Source organism: Anopheles ziemanni, chromosome 2 (assembly GCF_943734765.1).
Source record: "Anopheles ziemanni chromosome 2, idAnoZiCoDA_A2_x.2, whole genome shotgun sequence".
Lineage (NCBI taxonomy): Eukaryota > Metazoa > Arthropoda > Insecta > Diptera > Culicidae > Anopheles > Anopheles ziemanni.
Genome location: NC_080705.1, coordinates 45231524 through 45247841, shown reverse-complemented (window position 1 = coordinate 45247841; position 16318 = coordinate 45231524). Strand labels below are relative to the sequence as shown.

General features: G+C 43.9%; 3 protein-coding genes across 3 annotated transcripts; 1 reads left to right on the top strand and 2 right to left on the bottom strand.

Annotated features, from left to right (window-relative positions):
* Positions 1-148: 148 nt before the first annotated feature.
* LOC131282579 (coatomer subunit alpha) lies at positions 149-4067 on the bottom strand. Its single transcript, XM_058312084.1, has 2 exons — positions 3862-4067; positions 149-3792 (listed from the first exon to the last, which is right to left on the bottom strand). Exons 1-2 carry the CDS (start codon positions 3939-3941, stop codon positions 180-182), a joined length of 3693 nt encoding a protein of 1230 aa, XP_058168067.1. The 5' UTR covers positions 3942-4067; the 3' UTR covers positions 149-179.
* A 4084-nt stretch (positions 4068-8151) lies between these two features.
* On the top strand, positions 8152-9196 carry LOC131282591 (large ribosomal subunit protein uL14). The gene is made up of 3 exons (XM_058312096.1): positions 8152-8282; positions 8508-8719; positions 8834-9196. Exons 1-3 carry the CDS (start codon positions 8270-8272, stop codon positions 9029-9031), a joined length of 423 nt encoding a protein of 140 aa, XP_058168079.1. The 5' UTR covers positions 8152-8269; the 3' UTR covers positions 9032-9196.
* A 659-nt stretch (positions 9197-9855) lies between these two features.
* Positions 9856-11133, bottom strand: LOC131282587 (proteasome subunit alpha type-1-like). The gene is made up of 2 exons (XM_058312092.1): positions 11019-11133; positions 9856-10934 (listed from the first exon to the last, which is right to left on the bottom strand). The coding sequence occupies exons 1-2, from the start codon at positions 11019-11021 to the stop codon at positions 10107-10109; spliced, it is 831 nt and encodes a 276-aa protein (XP_058168075.1). The 5' UTR covers positions 11022-11133; the 3' UTR covers positions 9856-10106.
* Between the last annotated feature and the right edge of the window lie 5185 nt (positions 11134-16318).

The following is a 16318-nucleotide window of genomic DNA, read 5'->3' as shown; positions in this document are numbered from 1 at the left end:
AATATTATACGGGGTCTGCAGTCGGGTTGTTCGAAACACGTCTTAAATCATTGACAAATCTTTCCCTCATTATTGTAAAAGCAATAGCTCATTTTCCAGAAAGGACCTGCAGACAAGACTCAATTATGTATTTTATCAAAATTATCAATGCGTCGTCGATAAGCAAAATCGTTCTAGCACTACTTAAATTGCGAAGCACTAATCCTTAAACCTATTACATCCTTGCCCACCTCTGCCACTTTGCATACGACACACGCAATACCCTTGTATGGAGGTTGGTAGGAAGCTGAGCAGAGAGAACATTTTTCCTCCGGTTTACCGCGATAAATTGGTCTGTATGTGACCGCACAGAGCGTAAACGGATTGTGCTCATCATAGTGCAACGGGTGTTCATCAGCTTCGTTCATCTCACAGGCCTGCAATATTTTGCGAGCCTGCTGTGCGACCTCCGGGCGTGGACCAAGCTCGAGCAAACGCCGTGCAAAAGACGCTGCGGTTTTGTAGTTCTTCAGCTTGAAGAACAAGTTCAAAGCCGTGCGAAGGGTAAGTATCTGATGCACAGGCTGCAGATTCACGTGCGTGAAGTATGCTGCCAACTCACAAATACGCTTCTGCTCATCGAGTGTCGCTTTGGGCAACGTTTTCCGGACAGTTTCCATCTGTAGACCAACTACATACTCCCGGCAGATAGTCAGCAGCTGCTGAGCTTCTGCAATTTCCTGGCGTGATTCAACGACGAGCAACGGTATACAAAGGATGATGTTCTGCAGCTTTTCTATGGCTTCGCCAAATTTTCCTGTTGTCGTTAGCTGATAACAGTTTTGCAGGTTTTGAACAAGATCGTTCAACTTGAAGGCAAGGGTAGGGTGCCCATTTTTCGGATTCAACTCCTTCCAGTTCCTATTCGGGTGTGCCGTTAGCGAGGCGACGTGTGGCAAACTGCTGTAGGACGTTTTGGACGCTACATACGACTCCAAGAAAAGATCTTTATATGGTCCGAAGTTTACCACGCCCACCTGATCGTTCAGCAAACGACAAGCAGATTCGAACGAACCAGCACGGACATGGTCTGCGGCCAGTTGGGAATTGATAGCCCAGAAGTGCGATGGTGGGTGTCCTTTTGGGGGCGCGGCAAAGTAATTCTTAGTACCAGCAGCATTCGTTGCCGTAAGTTTCGACATCAACTCTTCGGGTAGCTCCAATTCTTCGTCAACGTCCCAACCGGCACCTTCACCACCAGCTTCCATTTTTCCTTCATCATCCTCCTTCGCGTCTTCGAACCGATCACCGTCTTGTAGATCATCGTCTACGCCCCAACCATCCTCTTCCGCAGCCGATTCGACCACCGTCTCCGTCGGCGCCAAAGCCTGATGAACTGTACTGGCTCCACGCGACATCATCGTGCCTTCGAAGAATCCCTTCGATACGGTGAGCAAAGGCCAGTTGCTCTCTGCTTGCTGAATCGGAACAGGTGGTCGAAGGAACATAGCGTTTCCGTTCACTTCCGGTAAATCTTTGCCCTCTGCTTCGAATTCCTCCGCCAGTTGCGCAGCGTCCTCATCCAAACCATGGGTCTTTGCAGTTAAATATGCGAGGGATGTTTGTTTGCAGTTTTTCAAAATTGATACTCGTTCCTTAACGTCGCCAAGCAGCAGTGCGCCCTGATACTGAGCAGAGACATCTTTGCGTATTTCGGCGATTTTGTTCATCTTTTTCAGCTTTTCCAGATTTCCCGTGATCAGATAGAGGAATGACAATTTATCAAAATTCTTTGTGCGCTGGTAGCACATCTCCACCACTTGATGGTTGCCCTGCATTAAAGCGCTTTGTGCCAAACGTTCCCAGCACTGCTTGTCGTCCATCGCTTTGGCTGCTTCGAGGGCCACTTCGATGTTACCGCACTCGAGGGCCAGTCCAAATCGTGTCTTTTCGTCCTTTACGAAATGAAGCGCCACTTCCGGGTAGCCTTTCTGCTGCAGATACGCAATGATACTCTGGCCCACGAGGCGAGCATTACGCACCATGTGCAGCACCTCTTCGTATTTCCGATTAATCAGGGCCAGTTTAAACTTGTACTCTGTCGTATCGATCGTAAGCAAACGTGTGCGACACTCCCGATCCAGACAGAACACTTGACTGTTCTTGACGCGTGTTATGTAGATCGGAAGATCGAGGGTACGGATGATGCCATGGTCTCCATTGATTATCGCATACTTGATGTGGTTCGAGGTGGTGTAAATGAAAACGCCGGATTCATCCCAGGCACCCGATTTGATTCGTGCACTCTCGTGAATGGAGCACAGTAGATCCAAGCGCCTGTTGCAGATATTTAGTGTGTGCTTTGCCAGCAATGCAACGTGGCTCATGTCGGTCGACCAGACAACGTACTTGCACTTGGCAATCTTCACCTGGGCCAGTGAGCGCAACTGCTGCACATCAAACAGGGTCACATGCTCTGGTTCGCGCAACAGCAGCATGCCCGTGCCGGCGTAGAATATTTCATCGCATGTAGGAGTCTGGATTTTCTTGGTCACCTCGTTTTTAAAGTTCTTTATGACCAACTGATTAGCTCGATCTAGGACAGCGAAACGATTCCGCGCTACCCAGACTGCCGTCACACCTGACGATCGTTTGCTATCTGTTTCCTTATTTTGTGATCCACTATCCTTCTGTGGAATGCTGTACAGGTCGTAAGTGCTGTTCTCCAAGTTGGAAGTGCGCGTGCACAGCAGTACCGCATTGAGAGCCGGATTGTACGACATGCTGTACACGGGTGTTTTTCCACCACCGCGTATCGTCATCACGACCGAATCCGTGTTGGTGTTGAAATCAAGCTCGCGTAGAAACCGTTCCTTCACGTAGTAAAGACAATTTCCGTACACAGCATATGCAGGACGTTCCCGCTCAAGTTTAAATACGATCGTACCCGAATCGTGTCCAGCTGCGAACAAATTCAGGTTGGGATGGGCCGCTAGAATCCAAAAACGTTCGTTTTCTCGTCGGAACGTGTGGATACACTGGCGCTTAGTCATGTCCCACACGCGGATGCTTCGATCTTCGCTGTTGGATATGATCAGATCTGCGCGAGGGTGAAACAATACACAGGAAACATTGTAGTAATGGCCGCGGCACGTGTCCACCTCCCATGCTTTGTATTCGTTCATGCGCCACAGTTTCACCTGCCGATCGTCCGCTCCCGACACGATCAGCGGCATCGAGGGATGAAAACTAGCCCAATTTACGCCACGATCGTGCCCTTCGAGCACATGCTTTACGACGGCATCCGCTTGACCGAAGAGATCCGTTGCGCCAGGGTTCTTCATGTGATCATCCAGTCCCGTTGGTCCAGGGGCCACGTTTTTCTTACGCAGCCCCGAAATATCCCAAATACGGACTGTTTGGTCAAGTGACGCTGATACAATTATGTCTTCGTCGCTGGGATGGAATTGGGCGCACATGACGTAATGGTTGTGGCCAGTAAGCACGCAAATGCACGATCGTGATTGCCAATTCCAAATGCGAATGGTTTGATCGTCTGATGCACTCAAAATCCACGGGTACTCATGATGAAACACCGTGGTACGAACGTAATCCAGATGGCCCAGAAGCGTGAAGATGCAACGCCGCTGTTTGTAGTTCCATACTTTGATTTTAAAATCATCTCCACCGGATACGAACAGAGGTTGCTGGTTGTGAAACGCGATTCCACGGACCGGGCCATCGTGCTCGTCGAACTTCTCAATCAGCGTACTAATACGGTAATCCCACAGCTGTATGACACCGCTATGCAAACTACAATAAACGAAAACGATCATGATAACCATAAACTCTCCAGTAGCGTGTTATAGCTTATAGCAGTACCTGGCCAGAATCCATGGGCGTTTGGGGTGGAACGATAAACCCTTCACACGGGCCGATTTCGTCTCAAAGTTGGTCAACATAATGTTGTTTTCCCGTACCTTTTCAGATACACCTATTCAACTTCGCACGTAACAAACTTTGTGGTACAGGTTTGGTTAAGTAGTAATTGTAGTTTTCTCAATTCTCAATCGTTTTCGGCTGTTTTAGTTTCCAGGCAATTTATTGCTGCTACGGTTTTTGAGAACGTCACGAAAAAACAGTGACACGTCAAATCCAAGTTTCGTAAAAAAGAGGTTGTAGCATACAACGCCATTTGACGTTGCCCAAATTCACCTTGGTGGGTATTTTCAGCTGAAATAACAAATTTCTTCATACTTTTATCGTTGTCAAACCAATTTACCCATGTGACCCCTCAGATGAAAAGTTTTTTCAAGACACACGTGGTATAAAAAAAGATCTTTCCGTCATTTATAATTTTTGAGAAAATTAATTGTGTGCAAAAGAGACAGCACTCTACCGGGAGCAAGGTGAATAAACTTCGATTACTAAAAAGCCAAAATCTGCCTATTTGTTAATAACTATTGATTCTTTCAACCGATTTTCACGATTGACCCCTTAAATGAAAGGTCTTTTCAAGACGCGCATTTGTGTTGAAGGTAGATGTTACCGTACTTTCTTGTTTTTGATAAAAAACTTACCTGGAATGTTTTCGCCAGAGGGGGCGAAAAGGTAAATCAGGTTGATTGGCAATTTAGGTTAAAAAAGCCAATTCTCGCATAACTTGTTAGTTCTTTAACCGATTTCCACAAATGATAGGTCCTTAAATGAAAGGTCTTTGCAAGACGCGTTTTTTTTTCTCAAGGAACATATTACATTTTATCCATCTTTTCTAGTTTTTCTACCAGCTCTCGTCGAGAGAAGAGAGGACAATTTCCTCTCCGCGAGACCAAATTTGGTTACACACACATTTGCATTTGTTGCACCGGTTTACCGGTTCAGCGTTTGAAGGTCATTTGCTAGAACAAGACCCGCTATCGGCAAGGTCGTGAGCATATTTCGCCCGGATCTCTCAAAATTTTGGGAGAGTAACCCAACGAGAAATTTTGGCGTTATTTTGGGGTAAAAGAATTCTCTTGAGAACTGATCGCTCTTCTTTTCAGAAGTGTTTTACCCCTTCTTTTGCAGCAGATTTCCTATGCAATTTTGGATGTAAAACACTTCTGAAAAGAAGGGTAAAACAATTCTCTTGATACTTGCGGGACACCGCAAAAGAGAACTGTTTTGACAACGTGACTGTGCAACGTGTTTATAACACCTATTTCTGGCTATACGCGTAAAAAACGTATACCCATTCGTAGTAGATTATATGAGCTGGGTTCAGGATATCTTTTCTTTCCCAAAATAATTATTTTCATGCAGGAAAATATTTTTGATTGTTTTATTATTTTGATACAACGATAATATTATATACATATCGTCCGGTTCGGAAGGCAATCAGGGGAAATGTTCAGAAATCGTCCGACGCCTCCTCTGGTTCGTGCTGGCAAACAGCGACCACGGATCGTAGCAGGCTCCTTCGATGTACGATGTGCAGCACCACTCCGTCATGCCCATTGAAAACACGTAGAATGCATTCATGTTTATTTCAAGCCGCTTCTTCCTCCTTGTCGAGACACTGAAATGTGTGAAAAGTGCGGACAAATCATCATCAGTAAGAACTCTCTGCTGTAGGTTCTTACACACGTACTTACTGTCTGGTGCGAGTTAACCCGGCCCCGGTTAACCACCCCGAGTCGGTCGATCCAAGCGCTGCTATCGGACACGGGCCACCGATGCTATGTTACACCCGGTAACAACCGATGATCGCCGTGATGTCCAACCGACACCGACCAAATATTAACACTGAGTTGCAGTTTCGGCGCCTGTCGCTAAGGGTCATCGTCTCATCCTGTTTCCTTTCCTGCCCTTTTCCTACCATGTTTCATGATGTTGTTTAACCGGGCCGCTACACGAACCGAAAACTCCAACCGAGAACTCAAAAACCGTATAAGTTTACGTCAAAATCTTCTCGGTTCGTGTAGCCGCGTTTTGTGGTACCAATTCTGTGAGCCACGCTACACGAGCCGCAAACTCAAAACTTTGCGGCGCAACGAGGTTTTTGTTTTTGATTTTTCAGTTAACTCAAAAATCTTCCTTCAAAGCAAACAAGATCTTATTTCAATTCACACAAAAAGTAAAAGATGGATAATCTGTTGAAGTGTGGCTAACTACCCTATCGCGGGTCATCGAGTTGAGTACATACCCAAAACTTGCAACAACGCAACAGGCGTATTGTGCGGAGGCAAGAAGATGGCAACCGTTTGCTGGACAATACTGTAGCAGAGCAAGCAAATGAAACTATAATTAACTTTCTTCGCATGAAGAAGGAAGATTTTGATGTTCTCAAGTTACATAAAAAGTGGTAGAATAAAATATTTTAATCTTTATCATTAAACTTTTTGAAACTTTTAGATTTTGGAATCAGTTGGTGGGCCGGACTTTGCGAACCCCTGATCTATAGTGAATTTATAATTGATATTCTAGCTATAAAATAACAAAATATTAACTAACCGTAACTACAAAAGAAACTCGTAAATTTATCACCATATGTTCGTTTATTTTATTTTTGAGATTTGTTATGTTTACATTTATTTCTTTTTCGTCTTCTTCTTCTGACGCATTTGAGTTTTCGGTTAGCTGCCAAAAACTTCTCGGGTGCAGTTTTCAGCTCACGGAGCTGAAAAGTTTTTGACGTAAACTTCTCGGTTGTTCCCCTCTTCTCGCCGAGAAGTTTTTGAGTTTTCGGGTCGTGTAGCGGGGCTCTAACACATTGTTTAATAAACTTCACTCCGATCACGACACCCAAGCCCGCGAAAGCGTTATTCTTAACTCGCAGCTAGTTGGCCAGACTTGCACAGTAAACAGTAAACAAACAAAGGTTTGACAGCCAGTACCTCTTTCCACTGCGGTGCCTCCCAAAACAAATTATTGGTAGGTTATGAGGTGTCCATGCCTACCAAAAATACACTTGGCAAGGTTCTTTTAGGTAGGCATGGATACCTTTGGTAGGCAAGTGCAGCAGGGTTCTCCTTGGGAATTAATTTGAGGTTCTAACAAATTTCACCATTCACATTATTCAACCATGGTTAAAGAAACTTTGTTTTAGGTATTTAAGAAGAAAAGTTCATTCTTTCTTAGCGTGGCAGGTGTGATGTGTGTTTTTATACAACATCCACTCAACGAATTCATTATAACTGAACATTTATATTGAAACGTCAACGGACGCGCTAGCGCGTGAAACGCAGAGTTGCATGATCGAAGCAACTCTGCGTCCAGGCAGGCGCGTCGCCTAGCGCGTGCCGAAAGTGACCTAGAAGATGTCAGTTTGACAGATTGTAGATAACATTCGGAACACGGACGCGTTGGACGCGCGCCGTCTATTAGCGGCCTTAGTCTGCATATCCCCAAAAAGGACAAGATTGTTCGTGTTGCTTGAATACAATTAGAAGAATAATGTCAATTATACTGATATTCTTATGTAAATCATTCATTGAATTAAACACATCATATGAAAAATCGGCATTAGATGAGCATGTATGAGACCGCGTCCACACGGCATCGTAGCGTAGCGATTTTGACACTCCGTCGTAGTGTCAACTACGACCGTGTGGACGCGGTGTGATATGACGGTTTGGGATTCGAATTCGAAGATCCAGATCTCAGAATGGATTTGAATCGAAAGATTAGAATCCCTGTAGGGATTCAGTTTTCCCATCACTAGTGTGAACCCTGCATTTTTCCGAAACTAGCAACCAAAGACAATTAACGGACAGGTCGGGTCAAAGCTGTTTTTCGCTCCGCCATTGTTGTCATAGTTGGTTACAACAGTGTTTTCAAAAAAATCCAGCTTACTTGTGGGAGATCTCCGCCAAAATCTTCGCGAAATAGGTAGTTGGTAATTCTAGATCACCGAAATTAAGTGTGTTGGTCTGCCTTATACGGAGCCTTCCTCCAGAACATATTTTGAACGTCTCAACTCTTTGTTCTGTTGATGAAACATACCAAATTTGCAGTTTTACCCCACTTTCTTCGCTGTTCGTGAGAAGTAAACAAAATTTTAACCAACTGTCAAACATTTTCCCACGGTTTTCGGCTCGTTACATAGTATGCTGCAACCTGTCTGTTAATTGTCTTTGCTAGCAACATTGTCTTGAAAAAGTTTCCTAGTTTTTTACTGGCCTGAAATCTGTCAGTTGTGATATGTCATTTCGACGGAAGTCAGCGAGCTGTCAACCGTGGTCGTCCACCGTTCTTTTCCGGCATCTTCACTTGTGTTGAGGACACACTAATTGTGCTGCGGATTTAAACAATGTCTAAGAGAGGTAAAACGTTACTTTTTGAGTGTTTTAGTACCCCTGTTAGTTTCTTTATATTATCGCTGTGAATGGACTCAATGGTTTTGGCTAGAAAAGCGATATTGCAGTTAAACCGTGCTCAAAGACGGATATGGAACTTGCAGTGCATACGCAGTGGTTCTCGATTGTGTTGTTTATTGGAAAGCCGTGTGCCGTGTTGCTAATCTGTGTTGAATCTTGGTTACGTTTTAGGACGTGGAGGATCCGCGGGAGGAAAATTCCGCATCTCGCTGGGTCTGCCAGTTGGCGCTGTTATCAACTGCGCTGACAACACAGGTGCCAAGAACCTGTATGTCATCGCTGTCCATGGCATTCGTGGTCGCCTGAACCGTCTCCCAGCCGCTGGCGTCGGCGATATGTTCGTCGCCACCGTGAAGAAGGGTAAACCAGAGCTGAGGAAAAAGGTAAGATCATCGTAGCGTGAACGCAGATTTGTGCAATCTGATGGGACGTGTTGCTTGAGCAACAATATCGAATGAAATATGTGTTAAGGATGGTTCTTTTTGATCTCTCCGTAGGTTATGCCGGCAGTCGTGATTCGGCAGCGAAAACCATTCCGCAGGCGAGATGGTGTTTTCCTTTATTTTGAGGATAATGCGGGCGTGATAGTAAACAACAAGGGCGAAATGAAAGGTTCTGCTATCACTGGTCCGGTTGCAAAGGAATGTGCCGACTTGTGGCCCCGTATCGCTTCCAATGCTGGCTCTATAGCTTAAGCGAAGGATCGCAATCGAATGGAAAGAATTGCCAAAACCAGCGGCATAAGGTGTGGAAACGTTTGTTATGTTTCGATGCGTCAGTGAAACAGCTTTTTTGGTGATTGACATACCATCGGTTCAATGGCCAAGAGCGCGAAAATAAAATATTGGATCCCAACAAAAGGTCGGTGTATGTATGCTGTGTTTATTATATACATTCATCGATTGAAATTGTACAGAGTTGAGAAACATATAAATAAGGTGGTGCTTCCAAAAGACCGGCACCGGATTATGGCAATGAATGAACTATCCATTCGTCAGTTAGCGCCAACCGACACGTTACTTGTTAGATCTCTGGTGGACCTCATTCCCGTACCTTTAAAGTGTTAATCGCTGCCTACGTACATCTGTGCAGTTGTTACATTCGAAAATACTCTGACCGAATGGGAAAAGCCCTCATCTGCATTTATGTGTGTTGAATTTTATTGATGCCACAAAGCTAAATTTCTAGACATGCATCAACCAGAACTTCATGTTGATGATATACATTTTGTGACAGATTAGGTACCATTACCAAACGTCAAAACGGTTGAACAGCTGCTTGCACGGGGAAGCAAAACAAAATAGAGTGTACAAAAACTTTGTTCGTAAGAAATGGAGCGACGATCTATGCTTAAACTGCTAATAGCCACAGTCGTTAGCCTCCACATTGCATTCGTTTTTGTAAAACCACTAGTGACGTCCTCCGAAAAAGTCAACCAGAAGCAACCAACGGCAGATCAGCGGCCGAAGTATTGAACAGCATTCCCAGAACTACAGCCAGTATCGTGAGACAAATGAACTCGTATCACATTACTGAAGCATTTTTATTGAAAATATAGCTTGAAAACGAAATTTCACCAGAACCCCATGATTTGTTTAATTGCTGTTGCTAATTTTCGGGCGGGAGTTTGAATTGAAGTTTTACTCAACTCAAACTCCCACCCGATGTATTTCAAATGAGAATCAGCAACACTGCTGGTTGGGTTGACATCTTCGAACACAAAGCAATCAGTGTATGAATGCAATGCGTCCGCTATGGACGCTGGGTCGTTTATGTCTCCATCGCCACTACTGGTATCGGATCCGCTGGTGCGTTTGGGGGCTGGTCGTCGCCATCATCCCTCGGCGGATGTCCACTGCTGGCAGCTTCAGTAGCAGCTCCTCCGCGGCGGACGATGTTACTCAAATATTTATCGTTCTCTTCCTCCTCCAGAATATGGAAGTTTTCTCCATTGCCTACGATTGCGATCGAAATGTTCTTATTGTTCAGTTCCACCTCATTCGGCAGTGTGTCCTGCAAAGCTTGAACGCCGTGGCGGATTAACTCATCCTTGGTGCAGTCCCCGAAACTGCCGAGATGTTTTTCCAGATAAGTTCGAGCACTTTGCGAACGCGAGCCGATGGACATCGCCTTGCAGTCGAAGAAGTTCGCGCTTGGGCATGTTTGGTAGATGTGCGGGCCTTGGTCATCGTAGCCGATCACCAACAATCCGACTCCATACGGACGACGATCGTAGCGTTGCGTACACACTTGCATCTTGTTGCCAAGATTGCTAATCAATCGGCCAACTGGATAGTAAGCGTCGTAGGCATACTTATAGTTCAAGCACTCTTGCCGCAAGTAACGACTGAGAATTCGCGCATCCGCCGTGATGCCGGCAAACGATAGTCCTAGATGATCGTCGACAGAAATGATCTTTTTCTGGTATGACGATAGTTCGGATGAGGCGCGTTTCAGAGCAATGAGCACGGCGTACTCCTTGTTCTTCAGTCCTACCGTAGCAGAACCGAGTTTCACAGCTTCCATGGCATATTCCACTTGATGCAAGCGGCCCTGAGGGCTCCATACGGTAACGTCGCTATCGTACTGGTTACGGAACTGGAATTGAATGCAAATCACATGAGGGCGGTTGCGTTTTTCTGGAATTGTAACAACTCACCAACGAATATATGGTTTACTTACCATTTTGCGTCTGTTCAGAAAATCTCGCTTGGTCACTTGGAAGTCTCGAAGATTGCTGAGCAATGTTGAATAGTGTTGGCAGAACCGGGATTCGGAAGACCCGAGGACTAGATCCCTTGACGGATTTTAAAAGGATTGAATCCCGTTTTGTTTGTCACTCGGGGTCCACACTGCAGCGCGACGTCCCGTTTCAAAAGTAGCCCAGTTTCGGCAGAACAATCGCGCAAGCCAAGCGCGACAGAGGTAGGAGAGTATGTGGAAATATGTATCACATTGGGGCGCAAATTCGGCTAAAAACTTTCATTGAATTTTGAGGTAGTAATGCATGATATTTGTTTAGCTACGTACTTTATGCACCCTGAGTGAGTTTGGCGCTTCCACATTTGAAATTCACTGAGAAAACAAACTTAAACAAACAACGACGATATTTTGGCCCGCCGTAGGAAGTATATATTTCCACATCATCTCCTACTTGTTGAAGAGCAGTTTGTTTACGTTTCGGCACCCGAAAAAACTTTGGTAAAAATATCAATTAAAACGGAGTTTGATAACTGAATTACATTTGTGAAGCCTAAAAATAAGTAGTACAACGAAAAATCCGATGTTTCGTGGAGAATATTAATCGTTTTATTCCCGTTTGTGATTCTTCTTCTTTCTTTCGATATGCGAGTCGGGGTATATCCTCCTACGCTAAGTCGAACAATTTGTTCCCTTACACGTAATCAGAGGCGTACCAACTCTGTCCGAACTCCTATGAAGGGGCTCGTCCTTTAGGACCGGCTATAATAGCCATATGTCCACCCGCCGTCCACGGGAGGGATAATTCCTTCCGTTGTCAGGACACAAGAACTCGTGGTCCGCTTGATTGTCTCAAACTGCACGAGATGTGCGGCAGCTAGGATTTGTCTGACCTGAGCACCAGCTCGGCGTCACCACGCGGTCGTGCCGTAACCTTACTTTTCCGCTAACCCTTTCAGGAAACTTATGCACTGCTAACATCCGCTCTGATGCACTACCGAACTGGAACTGCCGTTTGTGATTCAGTTTGTTTACTTTTTGTCCAGCTGTCGGTTTGTTTACGTTTCGAATTGACATTTGACAAGAGCTAGCGCCATGTCGCGTTTTTCGCTGCTTCTACACTAGCGCGATTTGTGCGACATTTTTTTTGTATGGAGTTCGGACGCCTGTCAGGCGACGTTGCGTTTCGTGACGGGACGTCGCGCTGTAGTGTGGACCCCGAGTCACTCGATTTGATTCGATTCTGACTTGATTTGATTCAAACTTGATCCGAATCTGTTTGAATTTGATGCCCTTATTAGAGCCCCACTACACGACCCGCAAACTCAAAAACTTTGCGGCGCAAAAAGGGGAACAACCGAAAAGTTTGCGTCAGAACATTTTCAGCTCCGTGAGCTGAAAACTGCACCCGCAAAGTTTTTGGCAGCTAACCGCAAACTCAAATGCGCCAGAAGAAGAAGATGAAGAAGAAATAAATGTAAACATAACAAATCTCAAAAACAAAATAATCGAACATATGGTGATAAATTTACGTTTTTATTTTGAAGCTACAGTAATATTTTGTCATTTTATAGCTAGAATATCAATTATAAATTCACTATGGATCAGGGGTCGGCAAAGTCCGGCCCACTAACTGATTTTATCCAAAAGTTTCAAAAAGTTTAATGATGAAGATTAAAATATTTTATCCTACCACTTTTTATGTAACTTGAGAACATCAAAATCTTCCTTCTTCATGCGAAGAAAGTTAATTATAGTTTCATTTGCTTGCTCTGCTACAGTATTGTCCAGCAAACGGTTGCCATCTTCTTGCCTACGCACAATATGCCTGTTGCGTTGCCTGTTGCGTTGTTGCAAGTTTTGGGTACTCAACTCGATGACCCGCGATAGGGTAGTTAGCCACACTTCATTCATCAACAGATTATCCATCTTTACTTTTTTGTGTGCATTGAAATAAGATCTTGTTTGCATTGAAGGAAGATTTTTGAGTTAACTGAAAAATCAAAAACAAAAATCTCTTTGCACCGCAAAGTTTTTGAGTTTGCGGCTCGTGTAGCGTGGCTCACAGAATTGGTACCGCAAAACGCGGCTACACGAACCGCAAAGATTTTGACGTAAACTTATACGGTTTTTGAGTTTGGAGTTTGCGGCTCGTGTAGCAGGTCGGTTAGACGAGGATTTTATCTGTCATCTTTGCCCAGACCAAGATGATTAAATACTGAATAGCAAGGTGTATAAATATAGAAGGTGACTTTATGTCGCTTTGGAAGGGGTGCCATATTTGAGAAGAGTTATGTCAAAAGCCCAATCCTTTTCCGAATCCACCCCTCAAAATCCATATGAATACCCCAGAAGTGTTATGTCAAGTCATGAAATGTCATTTTACACTAGACGACTTCACCTTCTAATTTATACACCTTGCTGAATAGGTGACTTTTTAGGAGGTATTTTTTTAGAAATTGGCGACCATGACTTTTGACAGCATGGTGATAAACAACACAAAATGTAAACAACTATGCGAGTAAAGAGAAGGTGCGTGAGGTGAAACTTCGATACATTTCGTCGAAAAATCGGTAACCTACTACGGCCGACGGCTTCTTAAACATTTTCCATGCGAAGAAAACGAAAGCAATTGAAGAATCGGTTTGTTTGGTTCTCGAGCGTTATTGTTTGTTTATCTTCTAAGGACGATTCCCGCCAAATTTGAGTATCAACATACCCGGTTGACAGAAATTGACATTGTTGCTGGTACTATGTAGTTCCAGCAAGAGTCCCAGCAATCTGCCATGGAAAAACTTGCTGGTACTACATGACAGCTGCAAAAAATTTGAATTTTTGTCAACCGGGTACTGTCAAAAGCTATTAATGCTCTACATTCCGCTACCTTATATAGTGTGTATTTATCTTGGTCTGTTGCTTCTGTCAAAATAAACATCTCTTCAGGTTGGTCCGCTAGCCGTGTCAGAGCCTGAAAACCTTCTGCTCTTCTGTTATTTATACGCCTTCTGTCTCGTCGATTAATTTGTGATTAGAGAATCTATTTGAATTAGTTTCGGTGGTAAAAACCTAAATGAGGCCCTCTACTCGTTGCATCGTCGCCGTTTTTTCCACGTTTGCGCCTGAAAGTTATTCAATAGGTGGCACATCAATTCAGTTTGATTATTTGAACCATTGAATTTCTGCTAGAGCTGTAATGGTTTGAATTAATCAGTTAAACTAGGCAACATGGACAGCATACACCAATAAGTTGGACTGAAAAAATTAGTTTGCAACGGTAACCCTCATACCGCACCCCTAGGTTGATTGCGTAGCCGAATTTTCATAAACTCAAGCAAGTAATGCATGAGGGAGTTCATGTTGTACATCTTGTCCAGTATATCCATAATCTTTAATTTAACGAGACATTCAATTCAAACGGTTCACACAACGGCATATGTTTCACACATTGCAGACATGTTAGGTACATCCGTTCACAAATGGTGTAGCCACGTCAGTGATTTCGGCTGGGGGGCTTCATTTGGGTTTTTACCGGGTTTTTACCCATTTATGGCTTAAAATCTTAATCTAATATTAAATACTAATATGTTACATATAATTTTGTTGAAGAAATGTTCACCACATATAGATTTTCCATTCAATTCTATTTGACTACGTTGTTGATTCGATGTACAGTAATAGTCAACCAGGGGGGTCCTCGACAACCGAGTGGTAGCGCCGGTTTGAAAATCGGCCCATGAGCGCCGGGGCTCACCACCTCGACGAGAGGACTGACTATCCACGTACACATAGGGTAAAAAGTCTCGTAAGCCCTTAACGGAGGCAGGCATGACCAAAAGGTCGTTACGCCCAGAAGAAGAAGAAGAAGGTATAGTCAACCAAAACCTTGAGTGTTGAAAGCAATCTACCCTTAGAATGAATAAAACCGAACAGGAACAGGATTTCGGACGAAAAAGGAATCAGGCGCTGTACACTGGAGCAGGAGTGCAACCGGAACGGATAGCATGAAGCAACAGAAATTTTATAAGTTTTACAATCGCTACCACTGTGTGGCGTCGTCTCTGCCATGATCTCCGTCGTTTGCTGCGACGAATCGAATACGAAACGACGGAGATCATAGCGCGGACGACGGTAGTGGGTGTAGATAAAATAATTTAATTATGAACTTTTCTTTTTGTGTAAAATAAATAATATGTAAACATATTAAACACATTAGAATAATAGAATAATAGAAATTCAGAAAAGTTCTTGAAAAGACCAACCTGTCGTCTAAACTGAAGCTCGGAGTTTTCAGTGTTCCGTACGGTTTTGCTATCTTTATGTTCACATGCGCTCAGATTTGGAAATACGAAATAGACATCAGACCTAGTGCTATGCGTGCCGTAATCAGTATGTCGTCAGTACTACTTTAGTTTTATTGTGGCTAGTGAAAGTATTTTTCGTTGCCGTACCAACAAAGTTGCCTGGCCAAACGACGTTGCGATTACAACCACAACGAGCCCCCGGGATGGCGTATTTTTCCTCTGGACATCTGGATTTGCTGCAAACTGGAACTGCCCTCTCGCTTATGGTTGTGAATGGTATCGTGAATGTGTGGCTCTCGTTGCATCACAAGCAGATTAAATTTACCACATATTAGAGGAGTTTGGCCTTCAAGCGAATAGAGTGAGTTTTTGCATACGAGGTACCATGCGTAAAATGGCACGTTTAGTGCGAAATCAAATGGCATCCGATGAAAAAGGGCTCTGAACAAACTGTGTTTAAAATGTTTGTTGCGAATCCAAGAACGGTACAGAGAAGAATAAACCGGTTTCTGATGGGGCTGCATATTTTCGTTGTAGTTTTGTCTGGCATTGGATCCTTTTTTGTCTAAAATTCACATACCTTTCAAGCCCGGGATTTCAAATCATAACCGGCTTTGAAAAGCGTGCTCGCAGGCTAGGTTGAAGAGGCGTCACGGAAAATAGTGCAATGTTACATTGTACTACCCGGCCAGCATGTTTGTGGTTGTTTAGTGCAAGTGTAAGTGTTTGGAATTTGATGATATTGCAACGATGGTTGTCGGTAGCTGGTATACTTGTAAATTCATCATATGCATGTCATACATGTTTGAACGGGAGCCTATAGTAAAGTTACATCGTGACAATGTAAAACCAAACTGAGATCGTTACTTTAGTATGTTTGATTGAATTGGAATTGATTGGATGGATTTTAAATGTTTAAAAAATTTGAATGTTTGAAAGTAAAAAAGGAACTGGAACTACTTTTTTTTAAATTTGACTTGT

Bases quoted from the DNA above. Each gene is read 5' to 3' on its own strand.
- LOC131282579 (XM_058312084.1), bottom strand. From the start codon at position 3,941: ATGTTGACCAACTTTGAGACGAAATCGGCCCGTGTGAAGGGTTTATCG. The intron at 3,793-3,861 runs GTACTGCTATAA...CGTTTATTGTAG, and splicing joins CGCCCATGGATTCTGGCCAG to TTTGCATAGCGGTGTCATAC.
- LOC131282591 (XM_058312096.1), top strand. The intron at 8,720-8,833 runs GTAAGATCATCG...ATCTCTCCGTAG, and splicing joins AACCAGAGCTGAGGAAAAAG to GTTATGCCGGCAGTCGTGAT.